The sequence below is a fragment of the Sapajus apella genome, unplaced genomic scaffold (genome assembly GCF_009761245.1).
Source record: "Sapajus apella isolate SASKATOON/1434 unplaced genomic scaffold, GSC_monkey_1.0 scaffold16, whole genome shotgun sequence".
Lineage (NCBI taxonomy): Eukaryota > Metazoa > Chordata > Mammalia > Primates > Cebidae > Sapajus > Sapajus apella.
Genome location: NW_022436956.1, coordinates 15,892,386 through 15,912,074, shown reverse-complemented (window position 1 = coordinate 15,912,074; position 19,689 = coordinate 15,892,386). Strand labels below are relative to the sequence as shown.

General features: G+C 40.5%; 1 protein-coding gene across 5 annotated transcripts in view; it reads left to right on the top strand.

Annotated features, from left to right (window-relative positions):
* CBL (Cbl proto-oncogene) overlaps positions 1-19,689 on the top strand; it is a 108,882-nt gene that overhangs the window by 60,515 nt on the left and 28,678 nt on the right. For 4 of the 5 annotated variants that reach the window (XR_004270872.1, XM_032285219.1, XM_032285220.1 and 1 more), the window contains 10 exons: positions 1,682-1,828; positions 3,878-4,034; positions 5,423-5,544; positions 6,555-6,692; positions 8,770-8,857; positions 9,235-9,366; positions 9,578-9,781; positions 15,971-16,102; positions 16,191-16,568; positions 18,893-18,987. Coding sequence is in view for 4 of the 5 variants with exons in the window: in XM_032285219.1 (XP_032141110.1) it covers positions 1,682-1,828; positions 3,878-4,034; positions 5,423-5,544; positions 6,555-6,692; positions 8,770-8,857; positions 9,235-9,366; positions 9,578-9,781; positions 15,971-16,102; positions 16,191-16,568; positions 18,893-18,987 (1,593 nt within the window). In the remaining variant the exon portion in view is untranslated. The remainder of the gene's footprint in view (positions 1-1,681; positions 1,829-3,877; positions 4,035-5,422; positions 5,545-6,554; positions 6,693-8,769; positions 8,858-9,234; positions 9,367-9,577; positions 9,782-15,970; positions 16,103-16,190; positions 16,569-18,892; positions 18,988-19,689) is intronic. The other variant, XM_032285221.1, reaches the window with a different exon arrangement.

The following is a 19,689-nucleotide window of genomic DNA, read 5'->3' as shown; positions in this document are numbered from 1 at the left end:
TTTCTTTTTTCTTTTTTTTTTTTTTTTTTTTTGAGATGGAGCCTTGCCCTGTCACCCAGGCCGGAGTTCAGTGGTGAGATCTCGGCTCACCACAACCTCTGCCTCCCAGGTTCAAGCTATATTCCTACCTCAGCCTCCTGAGTAGCTGGGATTACAGGTGCATGCCACCACACCCAGCTAATTTTGTATTTTTAGTAGAGACAGAATTTCGCTATGTTGGTCAGGCTGGTCTTGAACTCCTGGCCTTGGGATCCGCCTGCCTTGGCCTCCCAAGGTGCTGGGATTACAGGCATGAGCCACCACGCCCAGCCTTGACTTGAAATTTTATAGTCCATTGGTATGACAAGATTAGATTTTTGAATACATAAATACAAATTATTGGGACAAGGGAAAATGGACACGTGTAATCAGTAGCTGGTTTAGTGTAATAGTACATGTATCATCTGTGTCCTGTTTCTGTGGCAGTAGCATTAAAGAGAACAAAGGTAATCTGATCAAAGTATACATGGAAAAGTAGAGACTACATCTGGTGTGTTAAATGTGACATCTTTTTTCTTTTTTGAGATGGAGTCTTGCTTTGTTGCCCAAGCTGGAGTGTAGTGGCACAATCTCAGCTCATTGCAACCTCTTCCTTCCAGGTTCAAGGGATTCTTCTACCTCAGCCCTCCTGAGTAGCTGAGATTACAGGCACATACCACCATGCCCAACTAATTTTTGTAATGTTTAGTAGAGACAGGGTTTCACCAGGTTGGCCAGGCTGGTTTTGAACTCCAGACCACAATTGATCCGCTGGCCCCGGCCTCCCATAGTTCTGGGATTACAGGCATGAGCCATCATGCCTGGCCTGTGTGACATCCTTATAAAATAGTCATTAAACAGGTTGCAAGAACAAAGTTAACTAATTGTTAACGGTAGCATATGAAGTTATGTAGAAATTTTTGTGTGCTTTGGATGTTAGCATCTCAATTTTGGTAAAGGAAAAGGAGTACTCAGGTAAAATTTAGTGAAAGAAAACATTGATTCGGTCTGGATGCTTAAACAGTTCTTTTTATTAAGACTTTTTATCTTTAATTTAGATATGTTATATGATGATAAATATACTTGATAAATGCACCTGCAAAGCAGGAAATAATATATTGGTTTCCTAACTTTTTGTGTGTGTGTGTGATAGAGTGATTATAGCTGTGTGTAAGTTCTTACACTTGTTTATTGAATTCTCTTACCAGTCATCCTAAAAAAGTAAATTTGTCCATGTTCATTCTTGGAGTTATTAACCTTTATTAATTCAAGATTAAAAGCTTTATGACTAATTTTTTTTCTATTATTTACTACATAACATCTATTTGAATGGAGGAGATGTGAGTGGAGGTAGAGAATGCAGCAATATTTCTTCCATTGTGTTTGTATCTTTCATATGATCTTAGAGCAAAAACTTTCTAAAACCCTTCTTTAAACAAAAATAACAGTAACATAGAGTATGTAATATCAACAGCACATTACTTATCTCTTCTCTAGTTTTGTATATGCTTGAATAATACTGCCCCGAAAGAATATTTGAAGAGGTTCTTTCTAAATGTATTTTAATATTCATGTCAACTATACATCTTGTATGGTGAATTTGGTGTATTTAAAATAAGAATAATTTTATGTGTTTAATTATCACATTTCTGATCATTCATAGGCGAAACTTAACCAAATTGTCCCTCATCTTCAGCCACATGCTGGCAGAACTAAAAGGAATCTTTCCAAGTGGACTCTTTCAAGGAGACACATTTCGGATTACTAAAGCAGATGCTGCGGAATTTTGGAGAAAAGCTTTTGGGGAAAAGTAAGTCTCAGAATAATGAATTTGAACTATGAAAAACTAAAGCTTATGAGTTTTATCTTTACTTTTCTACCAATGAAATATTTAAAATTTGGGAACATTCTGAGAAAAGTAATACATATGTACATATTTCCTAGCTTTGGTTAAATGGTAACAGTTTTTGCCATGTTCATTTTTTTTTTTTTTTTTTTTAAGAAATAGCTTTGCAGATTAAGTTGAAACCCATGCTCTTTGTATATTCTTCCATTTCTCTCACCGTCCATTCTGCTTTTAATGGACATGTACATTTCACATTATTTGCTATCAGCAGTGAATAATATCTAAGTTGTCTTCATATGCAAGAAATTGTCTTTAGTTACATACATAGGAGTAGAATTGCTAAGTCTTGGGGTTTCACATTTTTTGCTTTGGTAAGTATTGCCTAATTTCTTTCCAAAGTGGTGTACCAGTTTATTTTTTCAGTAGCCCCACAATTTGGCTAACACTGGTGATGTGAATTGGTATAATATTTTGCTTTATATTCCCAGATGAGAAGGGAGATTGAGCTTCCTTTCACCTTTACGACCAGTCAAGATTCTTATTCTGACTTGCCTCTTCCAATTTCTGATTTACCCATTTTCTTATTGAGTGGTTTATCTTCCTCTTATTATAGGAGACTAGTTCTTTGTTAGTTACTTAAATTACGAATATCTTCTCCCAGGCTGTGGCTTTTCCATTTTGTCATATTGTCTATATATATTATATCAGTTGATTTATGAGTCAAACTTATATTTTTAAGTATAAATATTCTGGGTTTTGCTCTGTGGTTTTTTGTTTGTTTGTTTGGTTTGGGTGTTTTTTTTTTGTTTTTGTTTTTGTTTTTTTGAGACGGAGTTTTTCGCTCTTGTTACCCAGGCTGGAGTGCAATGGCGCGATCTCGGCTTACCGCAACCTCCGCCTCCCGGGTTCAGGCAATTCTCCTGCCCCAGCCTCCTGAGTAGCTGGGATTACAGGCACGCGCCACCATGCCCAGCTAATTTTTTGTATTTTTAGTAGAGACGGGGTTTCACCATGTTGACCAGGATGGTCTCGATCTCTTGACCTCGTGATCCACCCGCCTCGGCCTCCCACAGTGCTGGGTTTACAGGCTTAAGCCACCGCGCCCGGCCTGTTTTTTGTTTTTTGTTTTTGAGACGGTGTTGCTCTGTTGCCCAGTCTGGTGTGCAGTGGTACAGTTAATCATAGCTCACTGCAACCTCAAACTCTTGGGCTTAAGCAGTTCTCCCACATAGCTGGGACTACATGTCTGCACTGCCAGGCCCAGCTAATTTGCAGGGATAGGATTTTGCTGTGTTACCCAGGCTGGTCTCAAGCTCCTGGCCTCGAATAATTTTTCTCCCTGGTCTCTCAAAGTACTGTGATTACCAGCATGAGCCACTGCACTAGGCCCAAGTTTCTCTTTAAAGGCCTTTATTTTTGGCCAGGCACAGTGGCTTACTCTGTAGTCCCAGCACTTTAGGAGGCCACGGCAGGAGGATTGCTTGAGGCCAGAAGTTTGAGACTACTACCCTGGATGACATTACACCCAGTCGTTATTTGTAAATTATTTATTCTTTTTCTTTCTTTTTTTTGTGACAAGTCCTCACTCTGTTGCCCAGGCTGGAATGCTGTGGTGTGATCTTGCCTGACTGCAGCCTCCACCTCCAAAGTCCAAGCGATTCTCCCACCTCAACCTCCAGAGTAACTGGAACTAATTAGTCTGGTTAATTTTTTTTTTCTTTTTTTTCTTTTTGTAGAAACAAGGTTTTACCCTTTTGCCCAGCCTGGTCTCCAAACCTGGGCTCAAGCAGCCTGCCTGCTTTGCCCTCCCAAAGTGCTAGGCCTGCCAAAGGCATGAGCCACAGCCCCTGGCCCCCTTTCTGTTCTTGAAGAAGCTGACCTATATTTTGAATTAAGAGAATTGATATTGGTATTGAGAGCTTAATGTAGCTCTCTTTCTTTCCTTTGATTATGGTGATGCCTGGAATTATCTCTGTTATTTCACTTTGTGCCTCCTCTCCACCCCCACCCCAGGACAATAGTCCCTTGGAAGAGCTTTCGACAGGCTCTACATGAAGTACATCCCATCAGTTCTGGGCTGGAAGCCATGGCTCTGAAATCCACTATTGATCTGACCTGTAATGATTATATTTCAGTGTTTGAATTTGACATCTTTACACGACTCTTTCAGGTAGGATACTTAAAAAATTGACTAACCTGGTTACTGCTACTTTTCTGAAGAGAAAGCTTTTTAAATAAAAATAACATTTGGAGTTTTTGTCCGTATGAAAATATTTCAATTCATTTTAGAAACTGTGCCAAAAAAGATTAAAACTAACTCGTATTAAAAAAAATATGTGTGTATATGTATATATAATGAAAATGACAGCTATACCACCTGCTTTCTTCTTCTCATATCTTTCCTTGTTATTGAATATTCTTTTGTATCATTTTAATGTTGTAGAATGACCAGAATATGAATATATTAGTTTTCTGATATTGGATATTTGTGTGTTGCAACTGTTTTATAGAAATTCTTTTTTTTTTTTTCTTTTGGGAGACAGAGTTTCACTTTGCCCAGGCTGGAGTGCAATGATGCAATCTCAGCTCACTGCAACCTCCACCTCCCAGGTTCAAGTGATTCTCCTGCCTCAGCCTCCCAAATAGCTGGTACTACAGGCACGTGCCACCATGCCTGGCTAATTTTGTATTTTTAGTGGAGATGGGGTTTCACCATGTTGCCCAGGCTGGTCTTGAAACCCTGACCTCAGGTGATCCATCCACCTTGGCCTTCCAAATTGCTGAGATTACAGGCATGAGCCACTGCACCCAGCCTATTGAAATTCTTAACTGTTAATATTGAGATGTTTAGATGCTTCAAAAACAATTCCTGTCTTTCTCTAAAAATAATTCTTTCTCCAATGTGTCTGTGCCAATTTGCATACACATTTATTTGGAACTTAATATTTGCACATGTAGGCTCTATCCTGGTTTTCTGTTTGCTGTTGTTCAACCTCACTACTGTTAATTAGAGCTGCTTTACAAATTCTAGAGTTTTCATTTTGTATGTTAAGTTTCTCCCTATAAGGATATATTATTTTCTTCATAGCTTTTCAGAAGTTGTTTTTTTTTGAGATGGAGTCTTGCTCTGTCACCAGGCTGGAGTGCAGTGGCGTGATCTCAGCTCACTGCAGCCTCCACCTCCCAGGTTCAAGCGATTCTCCTGCCTCAGTCTCCTGAATAGCTGGGACTACAGCCATATGCCACCACACCGAGCTAATTTTTGTATTTTTAGTAGAGACAGGTTTTTACCATGTTGGTCAGGATGGTCTTGATCTCTTGACCTCATGATCTGCCCTCCTCGGCTTCCCAAAGTGCTGGGATTACAGGTGTGAGCCACTGTGCCGGGCTGCTTTTTAGAGTTTTTAATCTCCCAAAAATGTGTCTTTCCTCTGAGTGATGGTATAAGTAAAAATTTCTAACAATGAATTGAGAGTTAGTTTTTGTTTGTTTCTCATGGCTCTCTGAGTTGGTTGTATGTCTGACCTGAATAGTCTGTGATTGATCTCGTTTCTTTAGCCCTGGTCCTCTTTGCTCAGGAATTGGAACAGCCTTGCTGTAACTCATCCTGGTTACATGGCATTTTTGACATATGACGAAGTGAAAGCTCGGCTCCAGAAATTCATTCACAAACCTGGCAGGTCAGTGCAATGAAGCAAAGAAGTTTGTTCTCTTGAATTTTGTTATCTTGAGACTTCTGCTAGAATAGAAGAAACATGGCCTTTATTAGTTTCCCAGTGGCCAAGATTCTGCAGTAGGATTGCTGTTTATCAGAGGTATTGACTTAATTCAGAGGCTATGATTTGATAAATGTTTTCAGGCCACTTAAGAATCGAGTTTATGGCCAGGCATGGTGGCTCATGCCTGTAATCCAGCACTTTGGGAGGCCGAAAGTGGGCAGATCACAAGGTCAGGAGTTTTGAGACTGGCCAACGTGGTGAAACCCTGTTTCTACCAAAAATACAAAAATTAGCCAGGCATGGTGGTGGGCGCCTGTAATTCCAGCTACTTGGGAGGCTGAAGCAGGAGAATCGCTTGAACCCAGAAGGTGGAGGTTACAGTGAGCCAGGATTGCTCCAGTGCACTCCAGGCTGGGCAACAGAGCAAGACTCCGTCTTGAAAGCAACAACAATAACAGAAAAGAATTGAGTTTATGTGTCTTTTGCTTCTGGAGTGGACTCATGGAAGCAGTTACTCTCTTTTTTTAAATATATTCTTTCTTTTTACTTGTCACTGACTTAAAGCTCAGAAGTTATTATTGGCTGGGCACTGTGGCTCACGCTTGTAATCCCAGCACTTTGGGAGGCCGAAGCAGGCAGATCACTTGAGATCAGGAGTTTGAGACTAGTCTGGCCAACATGGCAAAACCCTGTCTCTACTAAAAATACAAAAATTATCCAGGCATGGTGGCGCATGTCTGTAGTCCCAGCTACTCAGGCGGCTGAGGCAGGAGAATCACTTAAACACAGGAGGCAGAGGTTGCAGTGAGCCAAGATTGTGCCACTGCACACCAGCCTGGCTGACAGCCAGACTCTGTCTCAAAAAAAAAGTTATTCTTGACGGTCCTTTTGATTTTTGTCTGTAACTTGTTCTGCCTTCCACCCTAATACCAGCATAATCTACTAAAGCTTCTGTTTATCTCTTTTCATAGTTACATCTTCCGGCTGAGCTGTACTCGTCTGGGTCAGTGGGCTATTGGGTATGTTACTGCTGATGGGAACATTCTTCAGACAATCCCTCACAATAAACCTCTCTTCCAAGCACTGATTGATGGCTTCAGGGAAGGCTTGTGAGTACCTACTGCCTACTATCTGTTGGAGTCTAGGAGCTTAGCGGCTGTAAAACCTCATCATCAATGACTTTATTTCAGGTTTATTCTACAGATTGATTTAGGAAACTACTAACAGATGATATCAATTTGACCTTCAAGCTCTGGAAGACTTTTGTTTTTCCATGAGTTAGGGATTCCATGAGTGAAATTATTATCTGCCGCTTGAGTTGTCACTATAAGTAAACTTTGTCTTTCTTTTTCCAAATGTTAACTTATTTTTAAGCCTATGTTAGGTTTTGTAATATACAGATTAGCAGGATATTTGACCAATTATTTAACTAGCCGGCATTTAAGTGATTCAGGGTTCCTAATGGCCGAAGGCCTCAGTGGCCTTCATCTGCTTTCATCCTCACTTCATTTTTGTTCAGCAGTATTTCTTCAGGCCTTGGACTTCTGTAACCCATGCTGCTATTTATAACTAAGTCTTTATTTATTCCAGAATTGTTACTCCTTTGAGAATTCAAATTGATTATCAGTTGGTAAACGCTAAAAATACAGTTAACCAAGTGGCAGAAAACTAGCTTGTGTTTTAAAGTGGTTAGGAAAATATATTTTATATTATCCATTATCTTTTACTTAAGATAGTATTGGGTCTGAAATAAGTGCTGCCCCAAATGTCAGAACAGTTTGATGCTAGAAACTGTGGATCTCCCTGGTAGATGATCTCAGTGGCTTAATTTGTATCTTGTTACACTGCTTTTAAATTGGTTTCTCTCCTTTTCTTAAACCTGTAAATAAAGATATTTCAGGTCTTTGATCAAACACAAATGGAGTTTAAGAATTTAGAGCCGGGTGTGATGGCTCATGCCTATAATCCCAGCACTTTGGGAGACCAAGGCAGGTGAATCACCTGAGGTCAGGAGTTCAAGACCAGCCTGGCCAACATGGTGAAACCCCATCTCTACTAAAAATACAAAAATTAGCTGAGCATGATGGTGGGTGCCTGTAATCCCAGCTACTTGAGAGGCTAAGACAGGAGAATCGCTTGAAGCCAGGAGACGGTAGTTGCAGTGAGCTGAGATTGTCCACTGCACTCTAGCCTGGGCAGCTCAGCAAGACTTCATTTCAAAAAAATAAAAAGAGAATTTAGGCCAGGTGCAGTGGCTAACGCCTGTGGGACGCCGAGACAGTTGGATCACCTGAGGTTAGGAGTTCAAAACTGGCTGGGCGTGGTGGCTCACACCTATAATCCAAGCACTTTGGAGGCCAAGGCAGGCAGATCACCTGAGGTCAGGAGTTCAAGACCAGCCTGACCAATATGGTGAAACCCCGTCTTTAAAAAAACATAAAATAAATAAAATAAATTTTTTTGATATATAAAAATTAAAAAAAAAAAAAAGGAGTTCAAAACCACCCTGACCAACATGGCGAAACCCTGTCTCTACTAAAAATATACAACATTAGCCAGATGTGGTGGCTGGTGCCTCTAATCCCAGCTGCTTGGGAGACTGAGGCAGGAGAATCATTTGAACCCGGGAGGTGGAGATTGCAGCGAGCCGAGATGGATCGCTGCAACTTCAAAAAATAAGAATGTGTCTTTAAAAAATAAAAAAGAATTTATATCTGGTGACCATCCATTGATTAAAAATGGGTTGGTAAACTATGTCTCGTGGGCCACCTGTTTGTTCTCCCTAGAAGCCAAGATAATTTTTCCTAAGAGTCATTTTAAAAAAGCCAGTCAGAGAAGAATATTGACACAGACTAACGTGGCCTACAAATCGCAAATGATTTTCTATCTGGCCCTTTACAGAAAAGATTTGCTAACCAATCCCTTGATTAAAAGATAGAGCCTATGGCATTGTTACTTTGATAAGGAATAACAGTTTTTGAAGAATATCTTTGAACTGTTCTGTGTTATTTATTTTTTTGAAGTATTATTTTTTGGAAGTATTTATTTTTTTGAAGTAAGATTTATCTTTATACTTATACCAAGTTGCCCTTTTAGAATGGAGGAACTGCTAGATACCATCTGTCTATGTTAGCAAGCACTGGTAAATTGGCTTCAGTAAAACCCAAGATTGGTTACTCTTTACAGCTATTTGTTTCCTGATGGACGAAATCAGAATCCTGATCTGACTGGCTTATGTGAACCAACTCCCCAAGACCATATCAAAGTGACCCAGGTGAGTTTTGTTTCACATTATAACCATATCACTGGAGATAAGCTTTTGTATATCCTGTATAGAACTTATAGCATAATTGAATTAAGTGATTGGAACATGTTAATTGAATTGAGAGTTAGTTTTTTGTTTGTTTGTTTCTCATTGACTAGGTTAATGAATTTGTATGTATGTGGTTTCATTTTAAACCGAGGAGCTTAAAATAGGACCCAGACTAGATGCTTTCTGGCTTAATAGGAGAAAATAAACCACTGTTGTGACATTTTTATATAAGCAAAATTTGTATAGGAAACAAGTCTTCACTTTTTCTGTTGTTAACATTTACAGTTGCAGTTATTCATGTATTCAATTAATAGTCTCTTAATTTTTTTTAATCAAAGGAACAATATGAATTATACTGTGAGATGGGCTCCACATTCCAACTGTGTAAAATATGTGCTGAAAATGATAAGGATGTAAAGATTGAGCCCTGTGGACACCTCATGTGCACATCCTGTCTTACATCCTGGCAGGTATGGATCTAAACGGTGACTTTTTTCAGCTATGTAATCACTTTGGAGAATTGGGTATTATATCTCCTTTACTGATATAAGGGGTGGCCTGGCTTCTGGGGTTAGGTTTAATCTTTACTTTTTAAAAATGTCTAGGAGATGTATTTTCTAGTAGATTAATATTTTAAGTATTTTCAGATGCATCCGTTACTATTTGTTGCTTCTTCTGCAGGAATCAGAAGGTCAGGGCTGTCCTTTCTGCCGATGTGAAATTAAAGGTACTGAACCCATCGTGGTAGATCCGTTTGATCCTAGAGGGAGTGGCAGCCTGTTGAGGCAAGGAGCAGAGGGAGCTCCCTCCCCAAATTATGATGATGATGACGATGAACGAGCTGATGATACTCTTTTCATGATGAAGGAATTGGCTGGTGCCAAGGTAAGATGACAGTTTAGGAGACTGGCAAAATCCATTATGAGTTGTACCCTAAAGCCGTAAAACACTTAATGATATCCAAACTGCAGTAATAGGTAGTATTAATAGCTGATCTTTACTGATCATTTACTATATGACAAATGTTGTGTTAAGCAGTTTGCTTGTTTTTTACTCATATAATCTTTACTACACCTCTATGAGTATGTACTACTATTATCCTCATTTAACAAAAAGAAACCAAGGCACAAAGAGGTTAAGGAATTTGCCGAAGATCACACAACTAGTAGGTTGAAGTATCTGTGAGCTGCATCTGTGACCAGGCATATCAGCTTTAAGGCCCGTGTTCTTACTGTCTGTATCTTAGGACTAAGACTTTATTCCTATCTCTTGGTGGAGAATATGAGGGAGGAATAAAAGGACTGGACCCTCTTTGGCTAATGCAACTAGAATAAGTTCTGTTCCTCCCCCACTTTTTTTAATTTAATGGAGTCTTTTTTTTTTTTTTTTTTTTTTTCCTTTTTATGCTGATTCAGAGCATATTAAGAGTCTTGTCATTAGAAAGTTGGGGCCGGGCATGCCTATAACTCATGCCTGTAATTCCAGTACTTTGGGAGACTGAGGCTGAAGTTGAGCCCAGGTTGAGACCAGTCTTCGCAATGTACTGAGACCCTATCTCTACCCCCGCCTGACTTCCCCCCAAAAAAAGCTGAGTATGGTGTTGTGCACCTGTAGTTCTAACTACTGGAGGTCAACGCTGGAGGATCAGTTGAGCCCAGAATTTCAAAATAGCAAGACCCTATCTCTATCACCACTGCCCCCACGTCTCCTAAAAAAAAAAGTAGCTGGGCGTGGTGGTATACACCTGTAGTTCTAACTCGTCTGGAGACTGAGATGGGAGGATTGCTTGAGCCCAAGAATTCAAGGCTGCAGTGAGTTGTGATTGCACCACTGTACTCTAGGCTGGTGACAGAGTGAGACCATCTCATAAATAAATAGCAATTATTGGACTGGCTCTATTAGAGAAAAAAATAAAAATAAAAATAAACAATTGTATACTATTTGTGTAGTGTGACTATTCTGTAAAAAATTTTTTTAAACATATACATAGAAAAATTGGATGACTACACACCAAACTAATCACTGTCATTTCTGAGGATAGGAATTCAGAGCAGTTTAATTCTGTGGAATATTTTAATTTTTTACAATTAATGCATGTTACTTCTGCAAAGTGTTTGTTGTGCCAGATGATTGAGTGCTGTATAGGATAAGAAGTCTAGGACAAGGCTTTCAGGGAGCTAGTGGCTTTATGTAGGAAGAAGACAAGTGAAACGCTTCAACACAAGCCAGATAGTGAACATTGTTCTAAATTGTTAGGTACACTATAAGTCACATAGGAGTTTAGAGGAAAGAAGTAAAGGAACACTTTTTCTCTAGCTATGTAGAAATTCAAACAGAAAAAGCAAAAAAAAACGAAAAAAAACAGCCTCACGTATTTTATTGTCATTTGGCCATTCCGTATTTATTTTGTCTTCCTTTTAATAGACATTCATATTGTTTGCAGGTTTACATGTATTGGCCTGCTTTTGCAAGTCTGTCTAGGCTAATAGTGAGATTGCTGCATAAGAGAGTGTGTATTTCAACTGTGATAGAGGGGAGGGGCTCATGGAATTTCACAGTGACAATGGTATTTTGTTTTTTAGCTGGATGGTAAGTACATGGATGTTTTATTATTCCTTGTACTTTATAGTTCATTATATATTTTGTATGAACAAAATAATAAAAGTAAATTTTTTTTGTTTTATATTTTGAGACAGAGTCTCGCACTGTTGCCCAGGCTAGGGTGCAGTGGTGCAGTCTCGGCTCACTGCAACCTCCGCCTCCTGGGTTCAAGTGATTCTCCTGCCTCAGCCTCCCGAATAGCTGAGATTACAGGCATGTGCCACCACACCCGGCTAATTTTTTATATATTTAGTAGAGACGAGGTTTCACTATGTTGGCCAGGCTGGTCTCGAACTCCTGACCTCGTGGTCCACCTGCCTTGGCCTCCCAAAGTGCTGGGAGTACAGGCATGAGCTGCCATGCCCGGCCAATTTTTTATTTATTTATTTATTTTTTGAGACAGAGTTTCGCTACTGTTACCCAGGCTGGAGTGCAATGGCGCGATCTCGGCTCACGGCAACCTCCGCCTCCTGGATTCAGGCAATTCTCCTGCCTCAGCCTCCCGAATAGCTGGGATTACAGGCACGTGCCACCATGCCCAGCTAATTTTTTGTATTTTTAGTAGAGATGGGGTTTCACCGTGTTGACCAGGATGGTCTCGATCTCTTGACCTCGTGATCCACCCGCCTCGGCCTCCCAAAGTGCTGGGATTACAGGAGTGAGCCACCGCGCCCGGCCCCAATTTGTTTTTAATGTAGTGAATCTACTTATAGTTGGTGAATGCACCTAGATTTTTTTTTAAGGTTTAAAAGAATTGCTAAAAAACTTACAAAAACATTGGTTCCCTGCCTCTGCTCCCTTCAGCACCTCTATGTCCCCTCGTTCGGATTTTTAATTCTTGAAACTGTTTACTATAATATGCTTATACTGCTTTTTCTGGATTCTCGATCTGTTCACCTCAGATATTGTGGGAGAGGGTTTAGGTCTCCTATTATCTCCCTCCTCCCTACTCCATGTCCTTCCACTACAGTTATTTGAATTTGGCTTAGTATTCAGTGTTTACATGATTTCACTCCCTACTGTGCCAAGTAGCATACTATAGAGTAATTACTTTTGCTTTCTTTTTTTTTTTTTCTTTTTGAGACAGAGTCTCGCTCTGTCACCAGGCTGGAATGCAGTGACGTGATCTTGGCTCACTGCAACCTCTGCCTCCCAGGTTCAAGCGATTCTTTGGCCTCAGCCTCCCAAGTAGCTAGAACTACAGGCATGCACCACCACACCCAGCTAATTTTTGTATTTTTAGTAGAGACAAGCTTTCACCATGTTGGCCAGGATGGTCTTGATCTCTTGACCTTGTGATCTGCCCACCTCGGCCTCCCAAAGCACTGGGATTACAGGTGTGCACTGCTGCACCCGGCTTACTTTTGCTTTCTTATACAACTTTCTGCTTTCCTGGTATAATTATTTTTGTTTTCTTAGTTTTCAATTTGTACCTGTCACTACCAAATCATACCATACTCTCAAATACTCTCTCAGTATAGTTTCCATGAAATAAAATCTGTTAGTATAGTAGTATGTGATATTGTGTACTGCTGTGTGGGAAATAGGAGTCATGTGTGTTCGGCCCCGGTCTGCACCAGTTATTCTCTGTGCCACGCTACCTGTCACCCTAAGGTGTCCCCTCGCCACCCTCATGGGACTTCATTACCTCATCTGTTGGAGTGACTTAGTTCCTGTGTTTTCCTTTTTTTTGCTTTACTTCTTTATGTCCTTAAAACAGCTTTCTGTGAAAAGGTGAGGTAAACTTCTTGAAATCTTTGGTATCTTAAAATGACTATTCAACCCTCAAATATGAATTGACTAGTTACAGAATTCTAGGTTGATAAATATTCTGCTCTAAATTGTTAAGGCTTCACTGACTTCTACCTTCGAGTATATTTCTGCTCTTCAGTGCCTTTCCCTCTGCCACCAGAAGCTTTTAAGATATTTTCCTCATCCTTGATTTGATGAAAAAATGTAAGGGTATTTTTGGTTGGTTTGTTGTTGGGTGTCTTTTCCTTCATTGAGCTGGGTACATAATAAACCATTTCTATTTGGATATTTATGTCCTTTAGGTCTTGGAAATGTTTGCATATTATTTCTCTGATTATTTTCCATTTGTAAATTTTCCTCTTTTTTCCAGAACCTTATATGCTGTCATAAAAGAATAATATTGTGAGGATCAGTTATGATGTTGAGACATGAATTGAAAAAATACTAGTTCAACCCTCTGTGCTTAAGGAATGAGAGAAAGATAGATGGTGGGCAGAGAGGGCTTTCCAGAATGGGGAAACGGCTTGAAGAATGATACGGAAGTCGAAATAATCATAGCATGTGCAAGAAACACTGAGGAGATGAGCCTGAATAGAGCAGCATTGATGCTTGTTAGGGAGTTGTGGGAAATACTGTTGGTTTCAGAGACCAGAGACCTGTGAAAGCCAGGCAGGAGGGTGAGATTTTGTAACAGGGCAAATTGGGAATTACTGGTGGTTTTTGAGTTGGTGAGTGTTTAAGAATGGCTAAGCTGATAGTGGTAAGCAGAAGGATGTGGTGAGATAAACTACAGGTTGGGAAGTCCACTAGGTTTTATAAACCACTGCCAGGTGCAATGGCTCACCCCTGTAATCCCAACACTTTGTGAGGCAAGACAAGGAAGATCCTTTCAGCCCAGAGGTTTGAGAACAGCCTGGGCAACATGACATGACCCTGTCTACCCCTGCCTGCCACCGCCAAAAAAAAAAGGCCATTCGTGATGGCATACACCTTGTCCCAGTTAGTTGGGAGGCTGAGGCAGGAGGATGGCTTGAGCTCAGGAGGTCAAGGCTGCAGTGCACCATGTTTGTGCCACTGCAGTCCAGCCTGGGCTACAGAGCAAGACCCTGACTTCCATCAATAAATAAGGTCTGGGGTTGGTTGGTAAGTAGAATGAAATGAAATATACAGATATGAGAATCTTTTAAGGAAAAATCAGCAGGATATGGCTACTGACTAAATAATTACAATGAAGTGAGAGTAGGCTTGACTAGTAATTTTGACTTTTGCCATTGAGCTGTTGAGCAGCTCATGCTACATTGTCAGCTAATTGGGAGCCCATTCTCTTAAACATTGTGGATAAAGTAATAGCTAAAGATGAGAGCTTTCTTTTCTCTCATCCACCACCCAGCACTAGTAACAGGACTAAGTATGGGAATGGGTGTTTCTCTGTCATCTTGTACAAATGCTTATAATATGTATTTTATATATTTGCCTTTATTTCATCAGTGTTGCTTTCCTATTGGGGAATTAAAATGCAGAGTAGCATTTCTTTTTTTTTTTTTTTTTTAATGAATTACTGTATATCTCTTGACAGCTTACTTTGACAAGCTTATCAGCTATCCTAACCCTGCTATAGGCAGGGAAATGGAAAGGTTACATATGTGTTCTTTCCTCTAATTTGGTACTTCATTTTTTTGGAACTCAAATTGAAAGAAAATATTAATTCCTTTTAATTCTTGAATTCAAATAATTTATTTCTTTGGAAGGACTCAAGATGCTTTTTAGTGATATACTTGATCATTTTTCTTTTATAAATTTCATCTGTAAAAAAATTTAATTAAAAAACATTTTTTTAGAGGGATCTCACTATGTTGACCAGGCTGGTCTTGAACTCCTGGCCTCAAGCAATCCTCTTGCTTGCCTCCCAAAATGCTAGGATTGTAGGTGTGAGCCGCTGTACCTACTCTCATCTTCTTTCTTGTCTTTACCATCATTGATCTCTTTATTATGCCCCTCAAACACTGTTTTCCCAGGTAGTTTGTTGAGAGGTTAATATCTGCCCCCCTACTTTTTTTTTTCTTTTTTTAGAGACAGGCTCTTGCTCCTTGCCCAGGCTGGAGTACAGTGGCATAATTATTGTTCACTGCAGTCTCAAACTCCTGGGTTCAAGCAATCCTCCTACTTTTGCTTCCCGAATAACTGTGTGCCACCACAGCCCAGCTAATTTTTAATTTAATTTAATTTTTTTGTAGAGATGGGGTCTGACTATGCCCATACTTATGGTCTCAAACTCCTGCCTCCCAAAATGTTAGTATTACAGGCGTGAGCCACCATGCCTGGCCTGTCCCCATGGTTTTATATGGATTCCTATTTTTAATGTTGAAAAGATTTTTTTCTTTCTCCAAAGGTGAGGGGGTAGAAAACTGTAGTAATTTTTAAAATTGTAAGCTAGGAAACTTTTTGTAGCCCTGTCGTTTCTAGATAGATTACCTGTAGCTTGCCATGGGTATGGTATTTCTGTGATTGAGAGTGCCCTCTTATGGTGACACAAAAATAATTCAGGAAGTGCTAGAATCTCTGGAAGTTTTTTTAAGAGGGTGTGTTCAACCTCAAACCTAAGTCTGGTCCATTTGTAGTTGTAAATGTTCCCATGGTATTTGCCATCTACAGCTTTAGGAGAGTTGAAAGATGCCATTTCCCCAAATGAGAGTAACCTGTTAAATTTTTAATGTACCCTAGGTGGAACGGCCTCCTTCTCCATTCTCCATGGCCCCACAAGCTTCCCTTCCTCCGGTGCCACCACGACTTGACCTTCTGCCACAGCGTGTATGTGTTCCCTCAAGTGCTTCTGCTCTTGGAACTGCTTCTAAGGTAAAGCATTTTCCATTACTGCAGTTTTCAGATTCTTTGCTGTGTACTAGTGGGTTTTGATTGATTTGCTTTCATCGTGCTTCCACAGGCTGCTTCTGGCTCCCTTCATAAAGACAAACCATTGCCAGTACCTCCCACACTTCGAGATCTTCCACCACCACCGCCTCCAGACCGGCCATATTCTGTTGGAGCAGAATCCCGGCCTCAGAGACGCCCCCTGCCTTGTACACCAGGCGATTGTCCATCCAGAGACAAACTGCCCCCTGTCCCCTCTAGCCGCCTTGGAGACTCATGGCTGCCCCGGCCAATCCCCAAAGTACCCGTATCTGCCCCAAGTTCCAGTGATCCCTGGACAGGAAGAGAATTAACCAACCGGCACTCACTTCCATTTTCATTGCCTTCACAAATGGAGCCCAGACCAGATGTGCCTAGGCTCGGAAGCACATTCAGTCTGGATACCTCCATGGTGAGTCTTAATTTCGAAACTATCTAGTCTGTTAAGAAATATGTCTGGGCCAGGCACAGTGGCTCATGTCTGTAATCCCAGCACTTTGGGAGTCTGAGGTGGGTGGATCGCTTGATCCAGGAGTTCGAGACCAGGTGGGCAGATCAGTTGATCCCAGCAGTTCGAGACCAGCCTGGGCAACATGGTGAAACTCCGTCTCTATAAAAAATACGAAAGTTAGCTGGGTGTGGTATCACATGCCTGTAATTCTAGTTACTCAGGAGGCTGAGGTGGGAGTATTGCTTGAGCCTAGGAGGCCAAGCTTTCAGTGAGCCATGATTGCACCACTGCACTCCAGCCTAGACAATAGAGTGAGACCCTGTCTTGAAAAACAAGAAGAAAAATATGTGTGGATAGATGATTATGGGTTGAAATTTTGTGATAGGTTTTATATGGAATTCAGAGATACTGTAACATAATTCCTACCCTCAAGAAGAGTGGCTAGGCGTGGTGACTCATGCCTATGATCACAGCACTTTGGGAGGCCAAGATGGGTAGATCACCTGAGGTCAGGAGTTCGAGACTAGCCTGGCTAACATGATGAAACCTCGTCTCTACAAAAATTACAAAAAATTAGCTGGGCCTGGTGGTGAGCGTCTGTAATTCCATCTACTCAGGAGGCTGAGGCAGGAGAATTGCTTGGTACTGGGAGGCAGAGGTTGCAGTGAGCCAAGATTGTCCCACTGCACTCCTGCCTGGGCAGCAAGAGTGAAACTCTGTCTCCACAAAAAAAAAAAAAGAAGTGTGTATGTTCATAGACTAGATGAGGCAGTTTGTAAATATTGCAGTAAATGTCGTTTTATAAATGTCATTCGTAATGTAACTAGGAAATACTTAAGTTTCAGAGAAATAAGAGGATATTCCCAGATAGGGCAATCATGAGGGCTTTATAGAAAGAGTGGCATCTGAGTAGAAATATTTCTTTGGAAAGTGGATATGGTTTTCAGATTATTAACAGCCACAATGACAGAAATGCTTAAGGTGTATTGTGGAATGGTGATTAGGTTATTTTGAGTAGAGCAGAAATTTTGTCAGTAGGAGAAAGAGCTGGAAAGGAACTCACACTAGATTAGAGAGACTTGAAAACCCTCTCCCAAAAGAATTTTCATTTGTATGGTAGGAAATGAAGAACATTTGAAGGAGATAAGTTACTGTTCGTTGTCTGAATATGCAATAAGGGGTCCAGAACTGGGAGGTGGGAGAGGAATATTTGATGTTTTATTCATTTATGCACTCAACAAAAAGTCTTGCCCTCACAAAGTTTATATTCTAGTGGGAGGAAGATGGAATATAAATGTGTTAATTGAATAACAGTATATTCACAGTCACAAGTGCTGTGGAGAAAAGTAGCCCAAAGAAGCGTATAGAGAAAGCTGGCACAGGAGTGGGAGGTTCCTGAAGTTACGGAGTACAATTCTGAGCAGAAACCTGTAGCAGGAGGGAGGATGCGCCGTACTGATACCAGGGGAGATTATTCCAGGATGAAGGAAAAAGCAAATGAGTCTGGGAGAGACTGTTTGAAGAATAATAAAGGGGTTTAATGTAGCGAGGGCTCAATGAGCAAGAGAGAGAATCATTGTTTATGAGCAAAGTGAGCAGCCAGATTAGGTGGAAGCCTGGAGAGCATGAAATAAAGACTCCGTTAAGGCTTGAGGAGCAGTTAGTGGGCAGAAAAAAAGATAAGAGGTACCACATACATGCACTGAATGTGCATAAAAACAAAGCTTTTACCTGGCTGACTGTTGAATTTCAAATGAGCAGCTGATGGAAGCATCGCAAGTAGGTAGAAATCTAAGGAGGTGGAATGGGAAGAGTGAAGCTGAGAAATGTGGCACTAAGTGAATGGCATATTCACTGATTGCAGGGAAAGGATAACAATCAAGTGGCATCTATGTGGTGGACAATCTAATTAGTGAGTGTGGATTAGGTTTGACTTTCTGGCAGCGTCAGTATAGAATGACCATTTCGAGTTTGGATATAGATTATTTAAGATACTAATGATATTTGTGTAGATAGCCAATTTACTCAAATCTTTTTAGAATTAAACCAAAAAGCTCATTTCCCTGACTCTTTCTAGATCTCCATCTCCCTAACCCTTACATTTGAAGGTTCTTCAGAGCCCTAAAGCCGCTAAGCCTCTAAGCGTTTGTCAGATGGGATAACCCCAGGCATGGCATTGAGAGTTAAGTCTGTATCTGTTATTGTTATTTTGAAAAGGTTCAATAAGAGGAGGTGCTCAGCTGTGGTAAGGAAGTTCTTTTTCAACACTTTTCTTTACTTTCCAGAGTATGAATAGCAGCCCATTAGTAGGTCCAGAGTGTGACCACCCCAAAATCAAACCTTCCTCATCTGCCAATGCCATTTATTCTCTGGCTGCCAGGTAAGTCTGCTAAAGCTATATTTCATATAGTGGAGTTGGTACTTATAACAACTTATTTGCAGAAAATTTGAAAACCAAGAGAAATGTAAAAAAGAAAATGAAAATTAATCTGTTTGCACCATGTAGAAATGATTATATTTTATGTTTTAGAGTATTTCCTTCTTTTCCTTTTTCTGCATACATGTACCTAGATCTGTGTTGCTAGGGCCTGTCGACGTTGTTATTTTCAAGGAAGTAATTTTGGATATCTGCTTTCTGTTTCATTGCTCTCTGCTCTTTATTCTTCTTTCTTTAGGTTTAATTTGCAGTTTTTCTAGCTTCATGAAATGGATGCTGTGTTGGTCTGCTCAGGCTGCCATGACAAAATACCACATATTGGGTGGTTTAAATAGTGGAAATTTATTTTCCCTCAGTTCTGGAGTCTGGAAGTCTGAGATCAGGGTGCCTGCTTGGTGGCTTTCCGGTGAGGGCTCTCTTTCTGCATCTCACTATGTCCTTACATGGCCATCCTCAGTGTTTGCGCAGAGAGAGAAAGAGAGACAGAGAGAGAGAGAGTGAGAGAGAGAGAGTGCGTGCACACGCGCACAAGCTCTCTGGGGTCTCTTCCTATAGGGACACCAATCCTACTGGATGTGGTCCTATCCTTATGACTTCATCCAACCTTAATTACATCCTTAGAGGCCCCATCTTCAAATACAGCCA